The sequence below is a fragment of the Engraulis encrasicolus genome, chromosome 8 (genome assembly GCF_034702125.1).
Source record: "Engraulis encrasicolus isolate BLACKSEA-1 chromosome 8, IST_EnEncr_1.0, whole genome shotgun sequence".
Classification (NCBI taxonomy): Eukaryota; Metazoa; Chordata; class Actinopteri; order Clupeiformes; family Engraulidae; genus Engraulis; species Engraulis encrasicolus.
The window spans coordinates 34816021-34834701 of NC_085864.1; the positions used below are offsets into that span (position 1 = coordinate 34816021).

At 45.5% G+C, this 18681-nt stretch overlaps 1 protein-coding gene across 1 annotated transcript in view; it reads left to right on the forward strand.

The window, feature by feature from the left end:
• Window positions 1–16813, forward strand: part of clmpb (CXADR like membrane protein b) — a 137337-nt gene extending 120524 nt beyond the window's left edge. Inside the window, exons 4-7 of the mRNA XM_063205522.1 lie at window positions 5627–5794; window positions 10952–11071; window positions 12951–13104; window positions 15720–16813. Of these exons, the coding sequence (XP_063061592.1) occupies window positions 5627–5794; window positions 10952–11071; window positions 12951–13104; window positions 15720–16074 (797 nt within the window). The 3' untranslated portion in view covers window positions 16075–16813. The remainder of the gene's footprint in view (window positions 1–5626; window positions 5795–10951; window positions 11072–12950; window positions 13105–15719) is intronic.
• Window positions 16814–18681: the final 1868 nt, after the last annotated feature.

Consider the following 18681-nt stretch of genomic DNA (forward strand, 5'->3'; position numbering starts at 1 on the left):
TCCTCTCCGGGACTGGTGCTGTGGTGTTGTGCTTTATAAATAAAAATCTCCTTAGCAGAACCTTGCCACGCCATGTCAGAGGTAAGCCCAGGGGAATGTTGTTGTTGAAACGAGTTCAGGGCTCAGTGATTGAAGGAGCCGTGACCTATGACCCCTAGCGGTGAAGGAGGTGATGGGTGGCAGGAGGGAGGAGGGTGGTGGGGCAGGGGTAGCCTGATTATCATCGACTTTCAACTCTCTTTGAGACTACGTCTGACCAAGAGCATAACAATGAACATTTCCCAAACTGCATGGTTGACCCGCCTCCCTTGGTTTGCTAATAGTTGTTTGCTTGTTGGCGAGGGATCGGGTGCTACTCCAGTGCTTTTGGTCAGAAGGGATACTCGGGGAATAGGGTACAACCCCCAGTGCATCACACCAGTGCAACGAAATAAAACGCCCAGTGTTAATTCAGCACTTAGAGAGTACTCTGGATCCAAATACAGTATAGGTGTTAAAACGACTCCCTACATGTTGAAAAATGAACACTGCATCACTACTGTATGTGTGTAAGTATGTGTGTGTGTGTACGTGTGTGAATTTGTGTGTGTGTGTACGTGTGTGTATGTGTGTGTGTACGTGTGTGTGTGTGTGTGTGTGTGTGTGTGTGTGTGTGTGTGTGTGTGTGTGTGTGTGTGTGTGTGGGTGTGTGTGTGTGTAGGACCTTAAGTCACTATACCTACTGTACCTCACAGTATACCTCACTGGTGCCCACTTAATGCACAATATTTGTGGTGCCCCCTCACTGGTCAAACATAGTTGGTGCCCACTGTGCCGCTGGCCCTTATGGTTAATGGGTCATTTCACGTGAAATCAGACACTTTGGGACCCGACCGACCCGGATTTCAATCATACTTGGTGTGCCTTTTTAGTAGCAAGGTAGCACCCCAGAACTGCATTGGTTTGAATCTGACACTAATATTAAGGGAGAAACAGACTAGGAAAGGTTCACATGTGAGGGTAGGACACTATACATTCAGCCTTGAATATATCAGTCAGTGTTAGTCACAAAAAGATGCCTGTGGTGTTATTTGAAAGCTCTTTTCTGGCTCTACATATTACACAATCAGCTTGGAATACAACAACTCTCAGAATATGAATTATGATAAATTGAAAAATTAAAAATTGAATATCTAAAAAAACTATATTTTAAAATGGCCAGTTCCTTGTCCAAACGTAGCCGGCAATGTCAATAGCAACACCTCAAATGCTGGTGTTCGGTTCTTTATTCATTTCAGAGAGAATTTGACTCACAAATATGGCATCATACAGACCACTTACTAATAATATGGTAATACCATAGTAGCATCACATGACAAAACAAAAACAAAACAAAAATGGTCAGTTTCCATGGTCCCAGGTTTCAGAAACTAAGGCAGATGTCCATTTATACACACCAAATGATGATACGTATGTGAATGTTTGAACATTCCTTCTCTGTGTACCTGTGTCATCTTCCCTTTACCGTACTTTAAAGAGATAATCAATGGCTACACTCTCATTTTGTACTCTACCAGTGCATTTGAAGCAGCAGCTGTGTCTTTTGTAGATAATGTATAAGTACGTCCCGTTGCAGTTACAGGTTCCACTACCAGAAGCACATCCTGATGATCCATGACAAGTCTATCTGGTCTGAAGGGAAAAGTGAAGGATGGAGATGGTCCATGAGGATGCAGGAAGTTCAGTTTCACCTCTCCAGTGCTCGGCATACATTCCTCAACACATGCTAGCCACCAGTTGCCATCATATACAGCTACAACATACCCTTTGATACTTGAAAATGTAACACATTCCTTTACTGAGCTCACTCTTTCAACTCTGCCTTCTCTGAATGCTGAAAATGGCCTAACTTCCACTGTGTCCATTGACAATGGGCAGAAGCTGTGTAGTTTTTGAGTACCTGGAATAGTTCTTGCAGATTCCAACCTTTTCAACAGGTTCTCATCTTCATGATGGTATATCTCTATTGTGGCAAACTGGCAATGGATGTTCTTGAGAGAGATGCGCCGTCATGAAGCTGAGAACCTGTTGAAGAGGTTTGAATCTGCAAGAACTATTCCAGGTACTCAAAAACTACACAGCTTCTGCCCATTCTCAATGGACATTAGGCCATTTTCCGCATTCAGAGAAGGAGTTGAAAGAGTGAGCTCAGTAAAGGAATGTGTTACATTTTCAAGCATCAAAGGGTATGTTGTAGCTGTATATGATGGCAACTGGTGGCTAGCATGTGTTGAGGAATGTATGCTGAGCACTGGAGAGGTGAAACTGAACTTCCTGCATCCTCATGGACCATCTCCATCCTTCACTTTTCCCTTCAGACCAGATAGACTTGTCATGGATCATCAGGATGTGCTTCTGGTAGTGGAACCTAACTGCAACGGGACATACTTATACATTATCTACAAAAGACACAGCTGCTGCTTCAAATGCACTGGTAGAGTACAAAATGAGAGTGTAGCCATTGATTATCTCTTTAAAGTACGGTAAAGGGAAGATGACACAGGTACACAGAGAAGGAATGTTCAAACATTCACATATCATCATTTGGTGTGTATAAATGGACATCTGCCTTGGTTTCTGAAACCTGGGACCATGGAAACTGACCATTTTTGTTTTGTTTTTGTTTTGTCATGTGATGCTACTATGGTATTACCATATTATTAGTAAGTGGTCTGTAAGATGCCATATTTGTGAGTCAAATTCTCTCTGAAATGAATAAAGAACCGGACACCAGCATTTGAGGTGTTGCTAATGACATTGCCGGCTACGTTTGGACAAGGAACTGGCCATTTTAAAATATAGTTTTTTAGATATTCAATTTTTTATTTTTCAATTTATCATAATTCATATTCTGAGAGTTGTTGTATTCCAAGCTGATTGTGTAATATGTAGAGCCAGAAAAGAGCTTTCAAACAATACCACAGGCATCTTTTTGTGACTAACACTGACTGATATATTCAAGGCTGAATGTATAGTGTCCTACCCTAAAATGTGAACCTTTCCTAGTCTGTTTCTCCCTTAATATTAGTGTCAGATTCAAACCAATGCAGTTCTGGGGTGCTACCTTGCTACTTAAAAGGCACACCAAGTATGATTGAAATCCGGATCGGTCGGGTCCCAAAGCGTCTGATTTCACGTGAAATGACCCTTATCCAGCCCTGTGTGTGTGTGTGTGTGTGTGACTTCACCACTACCACCAACACCAGTCCCACCACCATGTACTGCCCGGCCTGTCAGTGCTTTTAATGAGTCAGTAAATTCAGGGCTGAGATTAGATGGGGATCGCCAGCGGCCCCCGTGCTTATGCCCCCGTGACCAGCTATCACTCTCAGGCTTCACCCAGATGTACTGTACTCTAGGTCTCTCTGTGTGTTTGTGTGTGTGTGTGTGTGTGTGTGTGTGTGTGTGTGTGTGTGTGTGTGTGTGTGTGTGTGTGTGTGTGTGTGTGTGTGTGTGTGTGTGTGTGTGTGTGTGTGTGTGTGTGTGTGTGTGTGTGTGTGTGTGTGTGTGTGTGTGTGTGTGTGTGTGTGTGTGTGTGTGTGTGCATGCTTGTGGTTGCCGGGAGGTAGAGAAGGTAGAAGGGGGGGTGGGGTGGTCCAGACCTTTGCTCTGACGATGTCTCTTAAGGTGATTGATTGCTGTTTTGAATCCCCTCTGCAGTGCCTTAGGAACACAAAGTGTTTTTCCCCGTGATCCGAGCCATTCCACTCCAGCCATCGTTTGTGTGTGTGTGTGTGTGTGTGTGTGTGTGTGTGTGTGTGTGTGTGTGTGTGTGTGTGTGTGTGTGTGTGTGTGTGTGTGTGTGTGTGTGTGTGTGTGTGTGTGTGTGTGTGTGTGTGTGTGTGTATTTGTGTGTATTTGTGTGTTTGTGTGTGTTTGCAGTATATGTGCTAACACAGTTGGTGCAACATTCATTTTTGTCAATATCCATATCCCATCCATGTACTTCAACCCTGTTTATGTTTTGTATGGATCACCAAGGCATTCCTAACTCAATTTGGTACACATTTCAGGTGTCCCTTTGGAAATGCTTGGATGCTTGATGGTGTTGTTTTGTTTTATGCATCCCATTGCTATTGTTATGTTCTTATCAGATTCCTCGCTGGATTTTCTCAACCCATGTTTCCAGTTCCACATTCATTATGCTGCATGTGTGTGTGTGTGTGTGTGTGTGTGTGTGTGCTTGCGTGCCTGTGTCCGTGCGTGCGTGCGTGCGTGCGTGCTAGCGTGCATGCGTGTCTTTGTGTGAGAGTGTGTATGTGTGTGTTTGTGCGTGTCTGTGTGTCTGTGTGTATATTTGTGCTAACAGGGTTGTTGCAAAAGAGTTTGTTGCATTCATGCACTTCAAGCCTGCTTATGTTGTTTATAATTCGCCAAGGCAATACAAACTCGATTTCACAAGCGTTTTCAAGTGTGTACACTTTATTTCTTTGGAAATGCCTGAATTGATGGTGTCGTTTTATTTTATACATCCATTCGCTGTTGTGGATGTTGCCATCACAAACTCAAATTCCTCGCTGGATTTTCTCACTATGTGCCTGAATGCAGGTTTCCACACTCATCATCTCCCATGCCGGGTGATACAGAAGTGTGTTCTTGCTCTCGGGCAACAATGTAAAGATCCGGACAGCGTGCAGACATTACTGTATACAAAGAGTAGAGAATGCACAGACAAGATAAAGGCCATATGCATTAGCCGAATCAATAGCAACAAAGTTAATGTTATGGAAAACGAACTCTGTGCACTGCAGACGCTACAACTGTGTGTGTGCGTGTGCGTGTTTGCGTGTGTGTGTGTGTGTGTGTGTGTGTGTGTGTGTGTGTGTGTGTGTGTGTGTGTGTGTGTGTGTGTGTGTGTGTGTGTGTGTGTGTGTGTGCGCGCGCGTGTGTGTTATGCAATGTAATGTAAAGTAATGTAATGCAATGTTTAAGTATGTAATGTCATGTATCTCCTCTCCATTGTACTGCCTCTGAGAGGGCCTCTAAGCCCAGCTGCTAGAGGGTTTGGGTGTTAGGGTGTAATTTAATGCAACATTATAACATGTAATGTAATATAACGTAATGTGAAGTCATTTAATATTTTATTTTAACTTTCTATTCCACTCCTTGTCTTGGTTCAGTTTCATTCATGTCATTTAATGAAATGTAAAGTAATTACAACGCAATGTAATGCAATGTATCTCTACTCTCCATTCTGCTCCACAGAGTGGCTGTCCAAGCCCAGTTGCTGGAGGCTGGAGGCACGGTGTAAATTAATATAAAACAATGTAATTTAATGTGATGGTATGCATTGTCGTGTAATGCACTGTAATATAATGCATATGCATTCTCCATTGTTTCTCCACAGAGTGGCTGTCCAAGCCCAGTTGCTGGAGGCAGAGTGTAATTTAATATAATGCAATGTAATTTAATGTGATGTTACGCATTGTTGTGTAATGTACTGTAATATAATGCATATGTATTCTCCATTGTTTCTCCACAGAGAGTGTAATTTAATATAATGCAATGTAATTTAATGTGATGTTACGCATTGTTGTGTAATGTACTGTAATATAATGCATATGTATTCTCCATTGTTTCTCCACAGAGAGGCCGTCTAAGCCCAGCTGCTGGAAGGAGGGCAGCCAGAAGCAGGGCAGCGACGTGAGGCTGAGCTGCAAGTCGGACGAGGGCTCGGAGCCCATCTCCTACAAGTGGGAGAGGGTGACGGACAAGGGCAAGGGCAACGGGAAGCTGCCTCCGCTGGCTCTCGTGGGTGAGTGTGGAATGTGCAACCACACTGATAGTTCTCCTTAGCAACACACATACTTGTAAGTTCCAAAACGGTGGCATGGTGTGATGTGGTGGGACCAGAGAAGCTGACAGGGTGGGGGAGACAAAGGGGTCAGTTGTTCCGGACACCAGGGAGTAAGAGTGGGCAGGGGTGCCGACAGGGGGGACAAAGGGGACAGTTGACCTGGGCCCAGCGAGAGAGGGGGCCAAGAATTGGGTCCTCATTACATTGTATGTATTTGGCTGGGGGGCCCTTTCAGAACACTTTGTGCTGGCCCCAGCCAAACCTGTCAGCGGCCCTGAGAGTGGGTGAGTGGGAGAGGGTGTCAGAATTGGGTCCCTATTACATTGTATTGCAGTGAGTTCGGGGGGCCTTTGAAATGATTTTGTTCTGGGTCCAGCCAAAGCTGTCAGTGACCCTGGACGTGACGCAGGAGGATGGGCTCGGTGGCGGATGAGAAAAGCCACATGCGTTGAGGACAGCCACACGCTAAAAAAAGGCTAACTGAAATTGATTATTAAAAATATCGATGTGGCAAAGGTGTCAAATGTATCAATGTGTCAAATATGGCTTGATTGTCAGGGAGTTCACCTTGTGATCAGGTGGTAGCAGGCTCGGTTGTTTTACCAGTTGGACAACATAGGTGGGTGCTCTCTCCTGCACTCATCTATTTCACTATCAGTTGCTCTGGAGAAAATAATTAGCACATTGAACTGAAGACAGTATTTTCATAATGGTGTGGTTTGTGCAAATGTGAATCGTTTAGCCATAGTGTCTACATGTTGGATATTATTATTTCAAAGTGTCCAGATGAACAAAGGCAATTAAAAAGTAATGACTGCTATTTTCACAATACACCTAAAAGTACTCTAGTGGACTATGAAAGATAAGCATTCTCAAGGAAGAAATGTCTATTGTTGGTTTTTATCCAATTTATGTATAGAGGATAATTGCTTTTTTGTTTAAGTAACATTAGTTTTATTTTTCTGCATTACTCGTGTATTCCCACCTTACATGTAGATCATGATAAAGTAATTTTCGATTTTCACACATATCCTCTACTTTATTCTACAGAGAGCTCCTCTTCACATCTTGATTTATTGAGGCCTACTGTATCTCTGTTCTTTATTCACATTGGCTGGCATTAAGTTATATTTGATTTGTTTAAAAAGCATCTCTACTGCACGTCTACAATAACTAAAAAGGCTCCTTTAATTCACACCTTGATTTTATCAGTTTTCCGTCCGGCTGTGGAGTTTCTGTTCTTCCCGCGTTGCGTTTCCACTTGTGTGGAAAAGCGTTTTAAATTTACGATCATCAGATTCATTACAAAGCGCATGTCAAGAGCTGTCACGCAAACTTTGAGCTGTCAGAGAGGCATTCATATGTGTGAATGACTCTGGCTTGCTTAACAGTGAGTGGATTTAATGAGTAAGATTAAATGAGATGAACATTAGACTAACATTGATTACGTGATATAGGGCTACACCTTGTGGAAAAAATACTTCAGTAATAGCCTATTTATTTATTTTATATCATAATATATTAGCCTATATTATATTATCATAATATAATATAATATAATATAATATAATATAATATAATATAATATAATATAATATAATATAATATAATATAATATAATAATATATACATGGGTATGGGCCCCGGGACACTGCGCACTGGAAAAAATGGGCCTCAACGTCAAAAAGGTTAAGAATCCCTGCTCTAACATACCTGCAGATACGCCCTACATGTAGATCAGATGATGGAAGTAATTGTCAATTTTTACAGAAGCAACACATATTGCAACAAACACAGCCAAGATGCAACTACTCTGCAAGACGTTAAAATGTAACACATCTTATTAACATCCGTTAAATAAAAAGAGAATATCCCAAATATTTAAAATACACATTCAGAGAGGTCAATCAGCATGCTGGAAAAAGTAAGAAACAAGCCTGCATAACTCCTGGCGTGTTGCTTTCATGGCCGCATTTCATTTAAACGGTACTGTAAATCACACATGCTTACCTTAATGCCTCCGACCACCTGCCTGCCTTGACCAGTTATGATTATGTTTATGCCTGTACGGATGACTCATCTTGCAAATGTTAATTACTGTAGCGCCCAACCACTACCCAACCACCCCACCCCTAACCACGGACCTCAACAGCACACACACAACACACACGCACGCACGCAGGCACGTACGCACGCACACACACACACACACACACACACACACACACACACACACTGCAATGTGTGCAATCTCGGCACCTATTTACTTGACGGTAGTAAGTGTATTAGCACCAGAACACGCGTCTGAGCCAAAGGCAGCAAATTAATGGCCTCAATGAAACAACACCTGTTCACCGTAATTAGTTTTTTAGTGGACTGTAAAATACCTTGGTGTCCATCATCATTTATCTCCCAAGGTTTAAAGTTGAGGGGGCTGTGGTGGTGGTAGTGGGTGGGGGGTTGGTTGTTCAGTGGGGTGGGCGTTAGTGTTTTGGGGTGTAGAAGGGGTGTAGAATATGGTGAGGTGTGATTAATACTGGTGGGAGGAGGATGGCGGGGCGCGGGATTGGTTGTTTAGAAGGGGGAGGGAGTTAGTTGTTTAAGGGGGCTGGCATTCGTGTTTTGTTGGTAGGGAATGGCTGGTGTGAGGACCCACTAGTTTGACGCCCTTTCGGTACTTCCGTGGTACATCACATGGTAATCAAATGTTTTAAACAAGCGATTTAGGGTTAGGTTTAGGTTTAGGGTTAAGGTTAGGGTTAGCGTTAGGTTTAGATTTAGGTTTAGGGTTAAGGTTAGGGTTTCGATTAGGGTTAGGGTCGTATGACGCAAGACTGAAGTACGGAAAGGGCGTCGAATTACTGAGTCCCGGCTGGTGTGGTTGGTTGTTTAGGGGTGAACATTAGTAGAGTAGAGAGTAGAGTAGAGCTAGTGGCAGAGGCGAGCCTCGCTGGGTGGCATGCCACCCTCTTCCCAATCGAGGTCGGCGCCCGGGGTTTCCCCGCAACGTCTGTGCGCAATCTTCTGCAGAAGATTGGACTTAATGCCAAGCAACTACAGGAAGCTATCAGGGAGATAGCCACAGCAGCTGAAACTAGCTCCAGGTGGCTGTGGCTGTCAAGGAATCGTAGCTGGACCCCTCCTGCTGGTGAAGGCTAACTCAGTCTTTGCTGCCCCACTCAGGAGAGGTGTTCAGGTTAATGGGCGAAACACCCAAGACCCTGAGATGCCTGCTGAGGATGCAGAAGGGGTCCCCAGGAACACCAATACACTCCACCAGTTAGAGCTTCAACTTCAACATCCTTAGTTGCTCCTGCAGTTTCTGCTTGTAGCAAAGCATCTTCTGTGTTTATCTTATCTGAGTATCATTTATTGATCCCGAGGGAAACTAATGTGTCCAGTAGGGTAGGTTTGGGGTTGGTTATTTGAGATGGTGGGATGGTGTTTTCGGGGGTTAAGGATGGGGTGTGTGTTGGTTGTTTAAAGGGGTTGGCACTGATGTTTTCGGGTGTAGGCTGGGGTGGGGTTTGGGTGTTCATGGGTGGGCATTAGTTCTGGCTGTATAGAAGGGGTAGGGAATCAGTTGCTTTGAGTTGGACTTACTCAGTGTTTTGGGGTGTAGTGAAGGGGTAGGGAATCAGGGGTGGACTTGACTTAAGTGTTTTGGGGTGTAGGTTTAGGGAGGTGAGTTGTTCTGGGGTGGACATAAGTGTTTTGGAGTGTAGTGAAGGGATAGGGTATCAGGGGTAGACTTGAGTGTTTTGGGGTGTAGGGAAGGGGTATGGAATCAGTTGTTTTGGGCTTGACTTAAATGTTTTGGGGTGTAGGTTGAAGGAGTGGGTGGACCATGGGTAGTGCTGTGGGAGGAGGCTGTGACGCCACATTCCATGCCAAGATGAGTAAGTGACCTTAGCGGGCGGTTTAGGCACATCGCTCTTCCAGACAAACACTTGCGAGCGAGCACTCAAGTGGTGCAAGTGCTCTCTGTGCTCTCCTCAATCATGGATGAAAAGGGGGTGGGGGTGGCGTTGAATGGGGTGGGATGGAATGGAATGGAATGCTTGACTTATGTTGAGAGGATGTGAGGGTGGAATTGTGGAGGAGTGGCTGACGCATCGCGGGGGTGAAGGTGGAAGTGGGTTGCATACACAATTAAAGGACAGCGACTGCCTGGGACACATGATCGTGCTGAAAAAAAAACATTTGCAGTTCACCTCCTCTGCTGCCTCTTCCCTTTTCCCCCAGAGTCATGCATCAGACTGACACCTTGCCTACGGCAGGCAGGCAGGTGGGCAGGCAGGCAGGCGGGCAGGCGGGTGGGGGCGTTTGAGGACAGACAGACAGCACTCAGGCGAAATAGAACTGAATCAGGTGGAGGAAGGCGAGCAACCAGCCAGCCTCCTCTCTGTACTTTAGTCACCCTGAGGCAGAGGGCCGCTGACAGGCTGGGCCCGGAACAATAGTAATCTTGAAGCCCCCGCACACACACACACACACACACACACACACACACACACACACACACACACACACACACACACACACACACACACACACACACACACACACACACACACACATACTTACATAATGAGGACCAGATTCTGCGCCCCCTCTTTCTGTGCCCTGGAAAACTGACCCTTTTGTCCCTCCAAGTCTCCCTGCGTAGACGTCACCAAGAGCAGCACCTCATTTAATACAATCACTCCGCCTTTCACACAGCACAGTGGCAGTATGTCAATCACTCCAAAACAATTACTACTTTTTTCCAATGAGCTGAATTCAAAGTGTGAGTGTCTTTGTTGTGAAATGGACAAGGGATGTGCAAAGATTGGATTGAATTGTATTTGAATTGTCAGAAATTTACTTTAATTGATGAGGCAGTATGAGCCAACCATATTTCTTTTAAAATCGACAAAGCTCCTCATTCTAACCAAAAATCTCAATCACATGGACGATACTGCCATTGAAATGCTGTTCCTGAGACACCCTATCGTTGTAGTTGTGGTCACAATTCTAGTGTTGTTTTTTGTTGTTGTTGTTGATAAGTTAGTAGGTCTAACATAGTCAGGCACTAATGCTTGTTTGCTCTTGTTTGTGTTGCTCTCTCCGCAGACCTGAAAAACCCAGAGATTGTCACCTTGAGGAACCTGACTGACGATAGCTCAGGCACCTACCGTTGCACCGCCAGCAACGCTGTGGGGGAGGAGAACTGCACCATTGAGGTTCCAATGGGTAACGGGGATTACACCCATTTTATGAAGTGCTGAGTAGTGCTGTCGTGTGTCTTTGCCTCTCTCTCTCTCTCTCTCTCTCTCTCTCTCTCTCTCTCTCTCTCTCTCTCTCTCTCTCTCTCCTCTCTCACTCTCTCTCTCTCTCTCTCTCTCTCTCTCTCTCTCTCTCTCTCTCTCTCTCTCTCTCTCTCTCTCTCTCGCCTTTCACACTATTTTTCTCCATCGTTCTCTTGTGCTCACTCTCTGACTCTCTTGTTCTCAAAGATCTCTCTCTCTCTCTCTCTCTCTCTCTCTCTCTCTCTCTCTCTCTCTCCGTTGCACCCCGTTCATCCTAATAGTGGATATTAGGGGTCGGAGTGGGGGACAGTGATTCAGGATCAGTGCTTTAGAGCTCTTCAGGGCAAGTGGAGCTAGGAGCGAGGCCAGCGTGATGGATGACTGCAGTTTCCTGAAGGCAGCGGAAAAATCTCATTCCCCCCACTCTTGCTCTCATTCGCACTCTTTCTCTTTCTTTCTCTGTAACTCTCTTTTTCTCTGATCCCTTTATGTTACTCGCCCTCTCGCTCTCTCTCTCTCTCCTTCTCTCTCTCTCTCTCTCTCTCTCTCTCATCATCTCTCTTTCGTTCTCTCTCTCTCTCTCTTTCTCTCTCTCTCACTCTCCCTCTCACTGTTCCCCTCCGACCCCACATTGGGGACTGGGTCCACTCAAACAGTGGCCATTGGTCATTGGTTTTGCTCAAATAGCCATCTCTCAATGTCCCCGAGTAATGGCTTTTGGAGAGGTTTGCAGGAGAACGTAATGTTCAGAGCGGGAGCGCTGAGAGTTACATAAACGTACGTAGCTGCCCGAATCATCTCACTCGCCCTCCTGCGAGCATGCCTGCCTGTATCCAACCAAGTCCTTTACTTATGTCTTCGATTGGTCATTCTCTCTCTCTCTCCCTCACACACTCACACACACACACACACACACAGAAACACACACATACACACACACACACACACGTGCACACACACACAGACACACATGCATGCACGCACGCTCGCACGCACACACGCACGCACACACACAACACACACACACACACACACACACACACACACACACACACACACACACACACACACACACACACACACACACACAAACACACATGCATACACACACACACACACACACACACACACACACACACACACACACACACACACACACACACACACACACACACACACACACACACACACACACACACACACATAAAGAGAGGGAGATAGAGAGACAGACAGACAGACAGACAGACAGACAGACAGACAGTCAGACACATTACAGACCCCCATCCGCCACAAATTAGAGCGTGCCAAAAAAAGGGCCCACGTACGGTGTGGTCCCACTACAGTCATAAATGATGGCTGCTCCCCACTGTTAAATTAAATTTCCTCTTCATTCTTTTATTGCGCGCCCTCTATCACTGCTCTGAATAAGCCCAGACATTTTGTCTCCCATTGTATTGTGTGTTAACAGTTCAGCTAGCTAGCTCCACTCCACTCTAAAGAGAGGTCTCAGTGGCCATATAAAATAGGGGTTAACTTAAGCATACGATTACACAGATTAATGGAGCTTAAAACACGATGGCCCTGTTGTCTCTCATAATGGGAGCATGTTCTTCTGTTTTTGTGTGTGTGTGTGTGTGTGTGTGTGTGTGTGTGTGTGTGTGTGTGTGTGTGTGTGTGTGTGTGTGTGTGTGTGTGTGTGTGTGTGTGTGTGTGTGTGTGTGTGTGTGTGTGTGTGTGTGTGTGTGTGTGTGTGTGTGTGTGTGCGCATGCGTGTTTGTTTGTGTGTGCGTGTGTGTGTGTGTGTGTGTGTGCGCGCGCTACAGAAAAGGAGCATTCCTCTTTCGGCATGATCGGCTGGGGTTTACTGGCCGTCATCCTGGGCGTGCTGGCCATCTCAGTCACACTCACAACATTCTGGTGGATCTACCACAAGAAGGAGAAGAAGTACGAAGAGGAGGAAACACCTAATGAGATCAGGTGAGGCTTTTTGTTTTCTAGGACCGAGAACTAGAAGCACTCAGAGAGTGCAAACCTCCCGCCAAGACCATGGGGTCACTGACGGCATAACATCTACACGCTGTGGAATCCTGAAAGCGTGAAAGTGAAAGCCCATTGGGAAACTCCCATTGTCATTGTGACACAGCACTTCACAGCACACAAGTGAACACTGCACACTGCACACAACGAAATTGCATGTATGCCTCACCCGTGCAAGGGGGCAACCCTCAGTGGCGCCCCATGGGGAGCAGTGCGGTGGGACGGTACCATGCTCAGGGTACCTCAGTCATGGAGGAGGATGGGGGAGAGCACTGGTTGATCAATCCCCCCACCAACCTGGCGGGTCGGGAGTCGAACCGGCAACCTCTGGGATGCAAGCCTGACGCCCTAACCACTCACCCATGACTGTCCTATGCCTATAACAGAACTTAATATAACTAGACATGCACTCAGAGAGTGTAGACCTCTGCCAAGGAAGCTGTTTGACTATGTTACACCCTCATTTTTTTCCTCGTCTTTCTGCCTTCTTTTTGTGGAGTTAGAAACTCGAATGTCAAAATTCACCCTATCCTGCAATGATCTGGATCACTTGTTCCTTGTGTCCTTTCCAACAACTCCATGAAGTTTCATCCAAATTTCTGCATAACTTCTTGAGTTGTCCTGCTGACAGACTGACAAACAAACAAACAGACAGGCATGCCAACGCCACCGAAAACATAACCTCCTTGGCGGAGATAAAAAAAGAAATCCCAGATCACCATCAAAATGTAATCACTTTTTCTTTTTGTCATCTCCAAAATGACTCTTCACAAAATTTCAACAAAATCCGTTCATAACTTTTTGAGTGATCCTGCTGACAGACCAACGCGACCGAAAACATAACCTCTTTGGCGGAGATTAAAAAAAAAACACACATCCATCTAAACATACTGGCTGCTTGATTTAACAAAATTAACTGAAAAATACAAGAGATAAAGTCGGCAATACCAAGGCTTCCACTGCTGTTTTTAATATGGCAGGTTGGGCAGAATATCCTTCACAATTACATTACATGTCCTTCATCTGAAGAAGTAGTTGGACAGGAGTGTTGGATATCACCACAGCCAGAGAGGATAATCATTCAAATGCAAGAAACATTTCTGCACAACGTCCATTCTACAAGCAAAACATCACCCTCTTGTTTTACTGTCTTCTATGTTCTATGTTCCCATCTTTTTTCTCTTTGTCCTGCACTATTTTCTCCCTGATCTCTTTCTCCCAGAATCCAGATCTGTACTGTCTATCTTTACACCTCTTTCTCTCATATACACCACCACTGACAGGCTTCACTTTAGTTCATGGAAGACAGCACTTAAGATTTAACACTTTACTGTGTGTGTCTCAGTGGACGTCTTTGCTTTGTGCATGTGTGAATGCATGTCTACTGGCGTGCGCCTGTGTGTGTGTGTACTGTACGTGCGAGCACACGTGTACACTGTACACCATAATGTGTGAAATGGCTACCACAAGGTCAGCTGACCCCTGTTGTCTCCCCCATGATGCTCTGCTGTGCTCGGCCCCGCCCCAGGAAGTCAGCATGGGTCTATGGCTCAGACGCCAGCGGCTGGGCTGACGACTGGTGGGCGAGACTCACTCAGGGGAGGTTGGGATAGCATCTGGAAGACCTCTGTTTGTTCATGAGCCCACCCCCCAGACTTATGATGATGGACGATAGCGACACACACATACACACCCGCACACGCACACACACACACACACACACACACACACACACACACACACACACACACACACATGTGCGCACGCACACACATTATGCATTTAGCCACTGATCCTCAACGCCCTACTGTGTTCCTCCCCAGGGTGGATTCAAGCAAGTTCATTTCTTTGGGGTCATTTTTATGTAGTGATGTCATCTCGACTGCCTGGACCATGCTGTTTTTAAATGAACAACATCTGTTCGTGACAGACATAGCTTTGGATAAAAGTGTCATGTTGTGTAATGTACGTACGGTAATGACGTAAATGTCCTTTGTCTACACCCCTCATCCCCCCACCTCATTCCACGCCACCCCCCCATCTTTATTTCCTCCACAGGAAGGATGCACTCTACACTATACACATAGCTTTACATAACAGTCTCATGTCATGTAATGTAATGTAATGTAATAATAATATGTGTTTTGTAATATATATATATATATATATATATATATTTTAATTATTATTTTAGGCCTTTTTAGCCTTCATTTTTGACAGGAAAGTGGAGGAGAGACAGGAAATGAGTGGGGGGAGAGAGACAGGGAAGAATGGCAAATGACCGTCACCGGCGTAGTAACCCAATGTCGTTTTGTCTTTTTATGTAAAAGGACATTCAGACATTACATCAACATAGGTTTTATCTTTTTGTCACATACAGTAGCTTACAAGTTCTTCAGAAGATTATTTTCCTGCATGCCCCCAACCACTGAGCGTGCTTGCTCCACTTCTGCATTATTGAGCGGTTGAGGGTTTGTAATAATAATGAACACAACTTGACTTTGTCTCTGCTTTGTCCCACCATTTCCCCACACCCCTCTGTCTGCCGTTCCCAGGGAGGACGCCGAGGCGCCCAAGGCCAAGCTGGTGAAGCCCAACTCGCTGTCCTCCTCGCGCTCGGGCAGCTCCCGTTCCGGAGCCTCCTCCACCCAGTCCATGGTGCACAACAGTGCCGCCACCCGCCCGGGCGTCCCCCGCCCCCGCCCTCCGGCCGTCCAGGCCCTCAAAGAGAACGGCCAGCCTCCGGGTCCCGGATTCCCCCAGTCGCCCCCCACCTACAACCAGGCCATGTCCAAGACCCCCGAGCCACCCACCACCCCCAAGTTCAACTCGCGGAACATGGGTGGGAATCTGCAGGTGCCATCCGCGGTGATGGCCCCTGCCCAGAGTAAGGCGTTCCAGACTGTGTAGGTAGGTGGGGTGGGGTGGGGTTGGGATTAGGGTAGGCCAGGGGGGAGGACAAATCGGTGGGTTGTCGTGGTGGTGGTGGTCAGTCGTCGGGTCAAGAAACAACCTCACAGCCATGGCCAACAAGTGTAGCCCCTCTTCCTCCTCTGTCTGTCCGGCCGGTCTGTCCCCCCTTCAGCAAAGACAAAGACACTTTCTGCAGATAACAATGAAAAACGAACTATGATTTCAAAAAAAGTGCAACCAAGATGAAGATGAAATAAAAGATGAAAAAAGACATGAAAAAAAATATTACAAAAATAATATAAAAATGAGAAGTTTAAATGAATGCATACATTTTAACAAGGGAAAATACAAAGTGCTTGCCCCCCTTCTGCATTATATAAAAGGAAAACACAGAAAAAAAAAACTTCAGCAATTTCCATTTTCATTTCCCTTGCTCTTCCCCGGCCCCACCTCCCCACAACTCCCACAAGTTCTCAGTCACCGGACAGGATGTGTTTTTTTATTACTCATTTAAAAGTTTTTGGGTTTTGTTGTTCTTCCTGGCCTTTACTTTTTTGCTGTGGTCTAAACTTTTTGGAGGGTCACAGGAATGATGTAGCGCTATGTGGTGAAGCAGAAAACCCCCTCCAAGTGGTGTTTATTTATTTATCGAACCAAAAGGAGCCCAGAAGAGTCCAGACGGAGGTTTTTTACTGCATTAGGTATGGAAAAGTGGCGGCGACAGTGTGTGTGCGTGTCTGTGTTTGTGTCTGTCTGTCTGTGTGTGTGTGTGTGTGTGTGTGTGTGTGTGTGTATGTTTGTGTTCTTGCATGTGTGTGTGCGTGCGTGCGTGCGTGCGAGGCTGCCGGTTGAGGAGACGGAGTTTTGACAGCTGTCACTCCCAGAAAGAGCTGTGTGTCTCATCCTCTGGACCCTCTACCAGCCTCTCAGTCAGGAGGAGGAGGAGGAGGAGGAGGAGGAAGAACAGTGACAGAGAGCCTCACCTGCACTTTTCTACTCCAATCATCACCAACCCCATTCATCACCACTGTCCCATAATGCCTTGTGGCAGTGGCATCACCAGTATCCAATCCTGACACCACACGCACTGGACTCTGCCACCCATGTGGCGCCCACCCACTCCTCTGTGGATAGTTGTTTTTCTCCTCACGATGCCACTCAGTAGCGAAAGGACACCGCGCGAGGCCTCCACCTGAGACTTTAGCATGGACTTGAGAAAGGTCACAGGTTCCTTTGTGGTGTATCTGTCAGGTGGCGTTCCAATCCACACTCATACGTCAATGGTTGAGCAGTCTCTGGACAGACATATTTTCTACGTTCATGCTGTTTGAAGGTTCTTCACTGGGCAAGAGTTTTGTTGTTGTTTGAATAACAGGTCGTAGTTTTGTGGGGAGGAGAGAAAAGGGGTTTTGTTTTATTCCGACGTGTGGGGGACACTTTTATTTTACTTTTTTTCCTGACCATGGAAGAGATGACTAAATGACGTCCCCAGACCGTTTAAGATGGTTCAAGGTACACTTATAGCTTTATTTTTTCCCTTCATTTTTGGTACTTGGTAAATGGTACCTCAACCAAAATCTGACTGATATGCTATGAATGTGTAACTAAGACAAGACATTATATATTTTTTCTTTCTTTTTGTCATTTGGTTGTTCTTTTTTTGGAAACTATAAAATATGTAAAGGTAATCCATGATAGTGTTAAGGCACAAAACAACCTTAAAAAAATATTATTCTCACAATAGTGTGGATGACTGAATGCGTAGCAAGGGGGGATAATATGTACAGTGCAATGCGTGTACACCAATGGTACTCTCCTGGAGTCGGCCATGGCAGCGTGCCATCTCAGGATTAGCCTGGTAAACCAGATCCTTGGCTCGCACTTCACTTCATCTTGTACAGAGGGTCTGCCTGTGGTTGTGTTGACATGGTATTTGCAGAGGTACTGTAGTATCATAAACTAACGAATCAGCAAACTGAGAGAGCGATGTGTGCATGGTTACATTGACTGCACTGCACTTGGAGTCCATCGCGTAAATGCAGGTTTCAACCTGGTCTCACAGAATACTGTGAAGTGAGCACTTCTCGAACACAACATTTGTGCCAGTGTCACATATTTTCATGGAATTTAAGCCAAATCTGTAAAACTGACAGATTTTGTATTCACTTTGTGTTCATTTCATGGAATTCTGTGAGTTGATGTCGGTAAGCAAGACTGCAAATCCAATCATTGCTAAACTTTTGCAGCTGGACTTCTGGAGGGAAAAATGTGTCTCATTGACAGTTTTCACGGTCAGACACCTTTGGTTTAATGTATTTTGAAGCAGGACAATTAGTGTCCGGTGGCATAGACAAAAACGTACAACCCCTGTGTTTTCTATGGAAATCAGTAGTTGTTTTTTCATGCTTCACTTCAATACATAACTCGTTTGACATAGTCAAAGATGTAATCAAGGCTAGTTTTGGTGCAGCTAGACCCTCTGTATGAAGGGAAGTGTGGTATGAGGAGATGGTTTACCAGGCCACCTCAAGATGGCTGTCTGTCTCACTGTCAGAACAACTCCTCTCTTTCTCTGCCTGGTCTTGGCCCACGGTCAATCTCTCC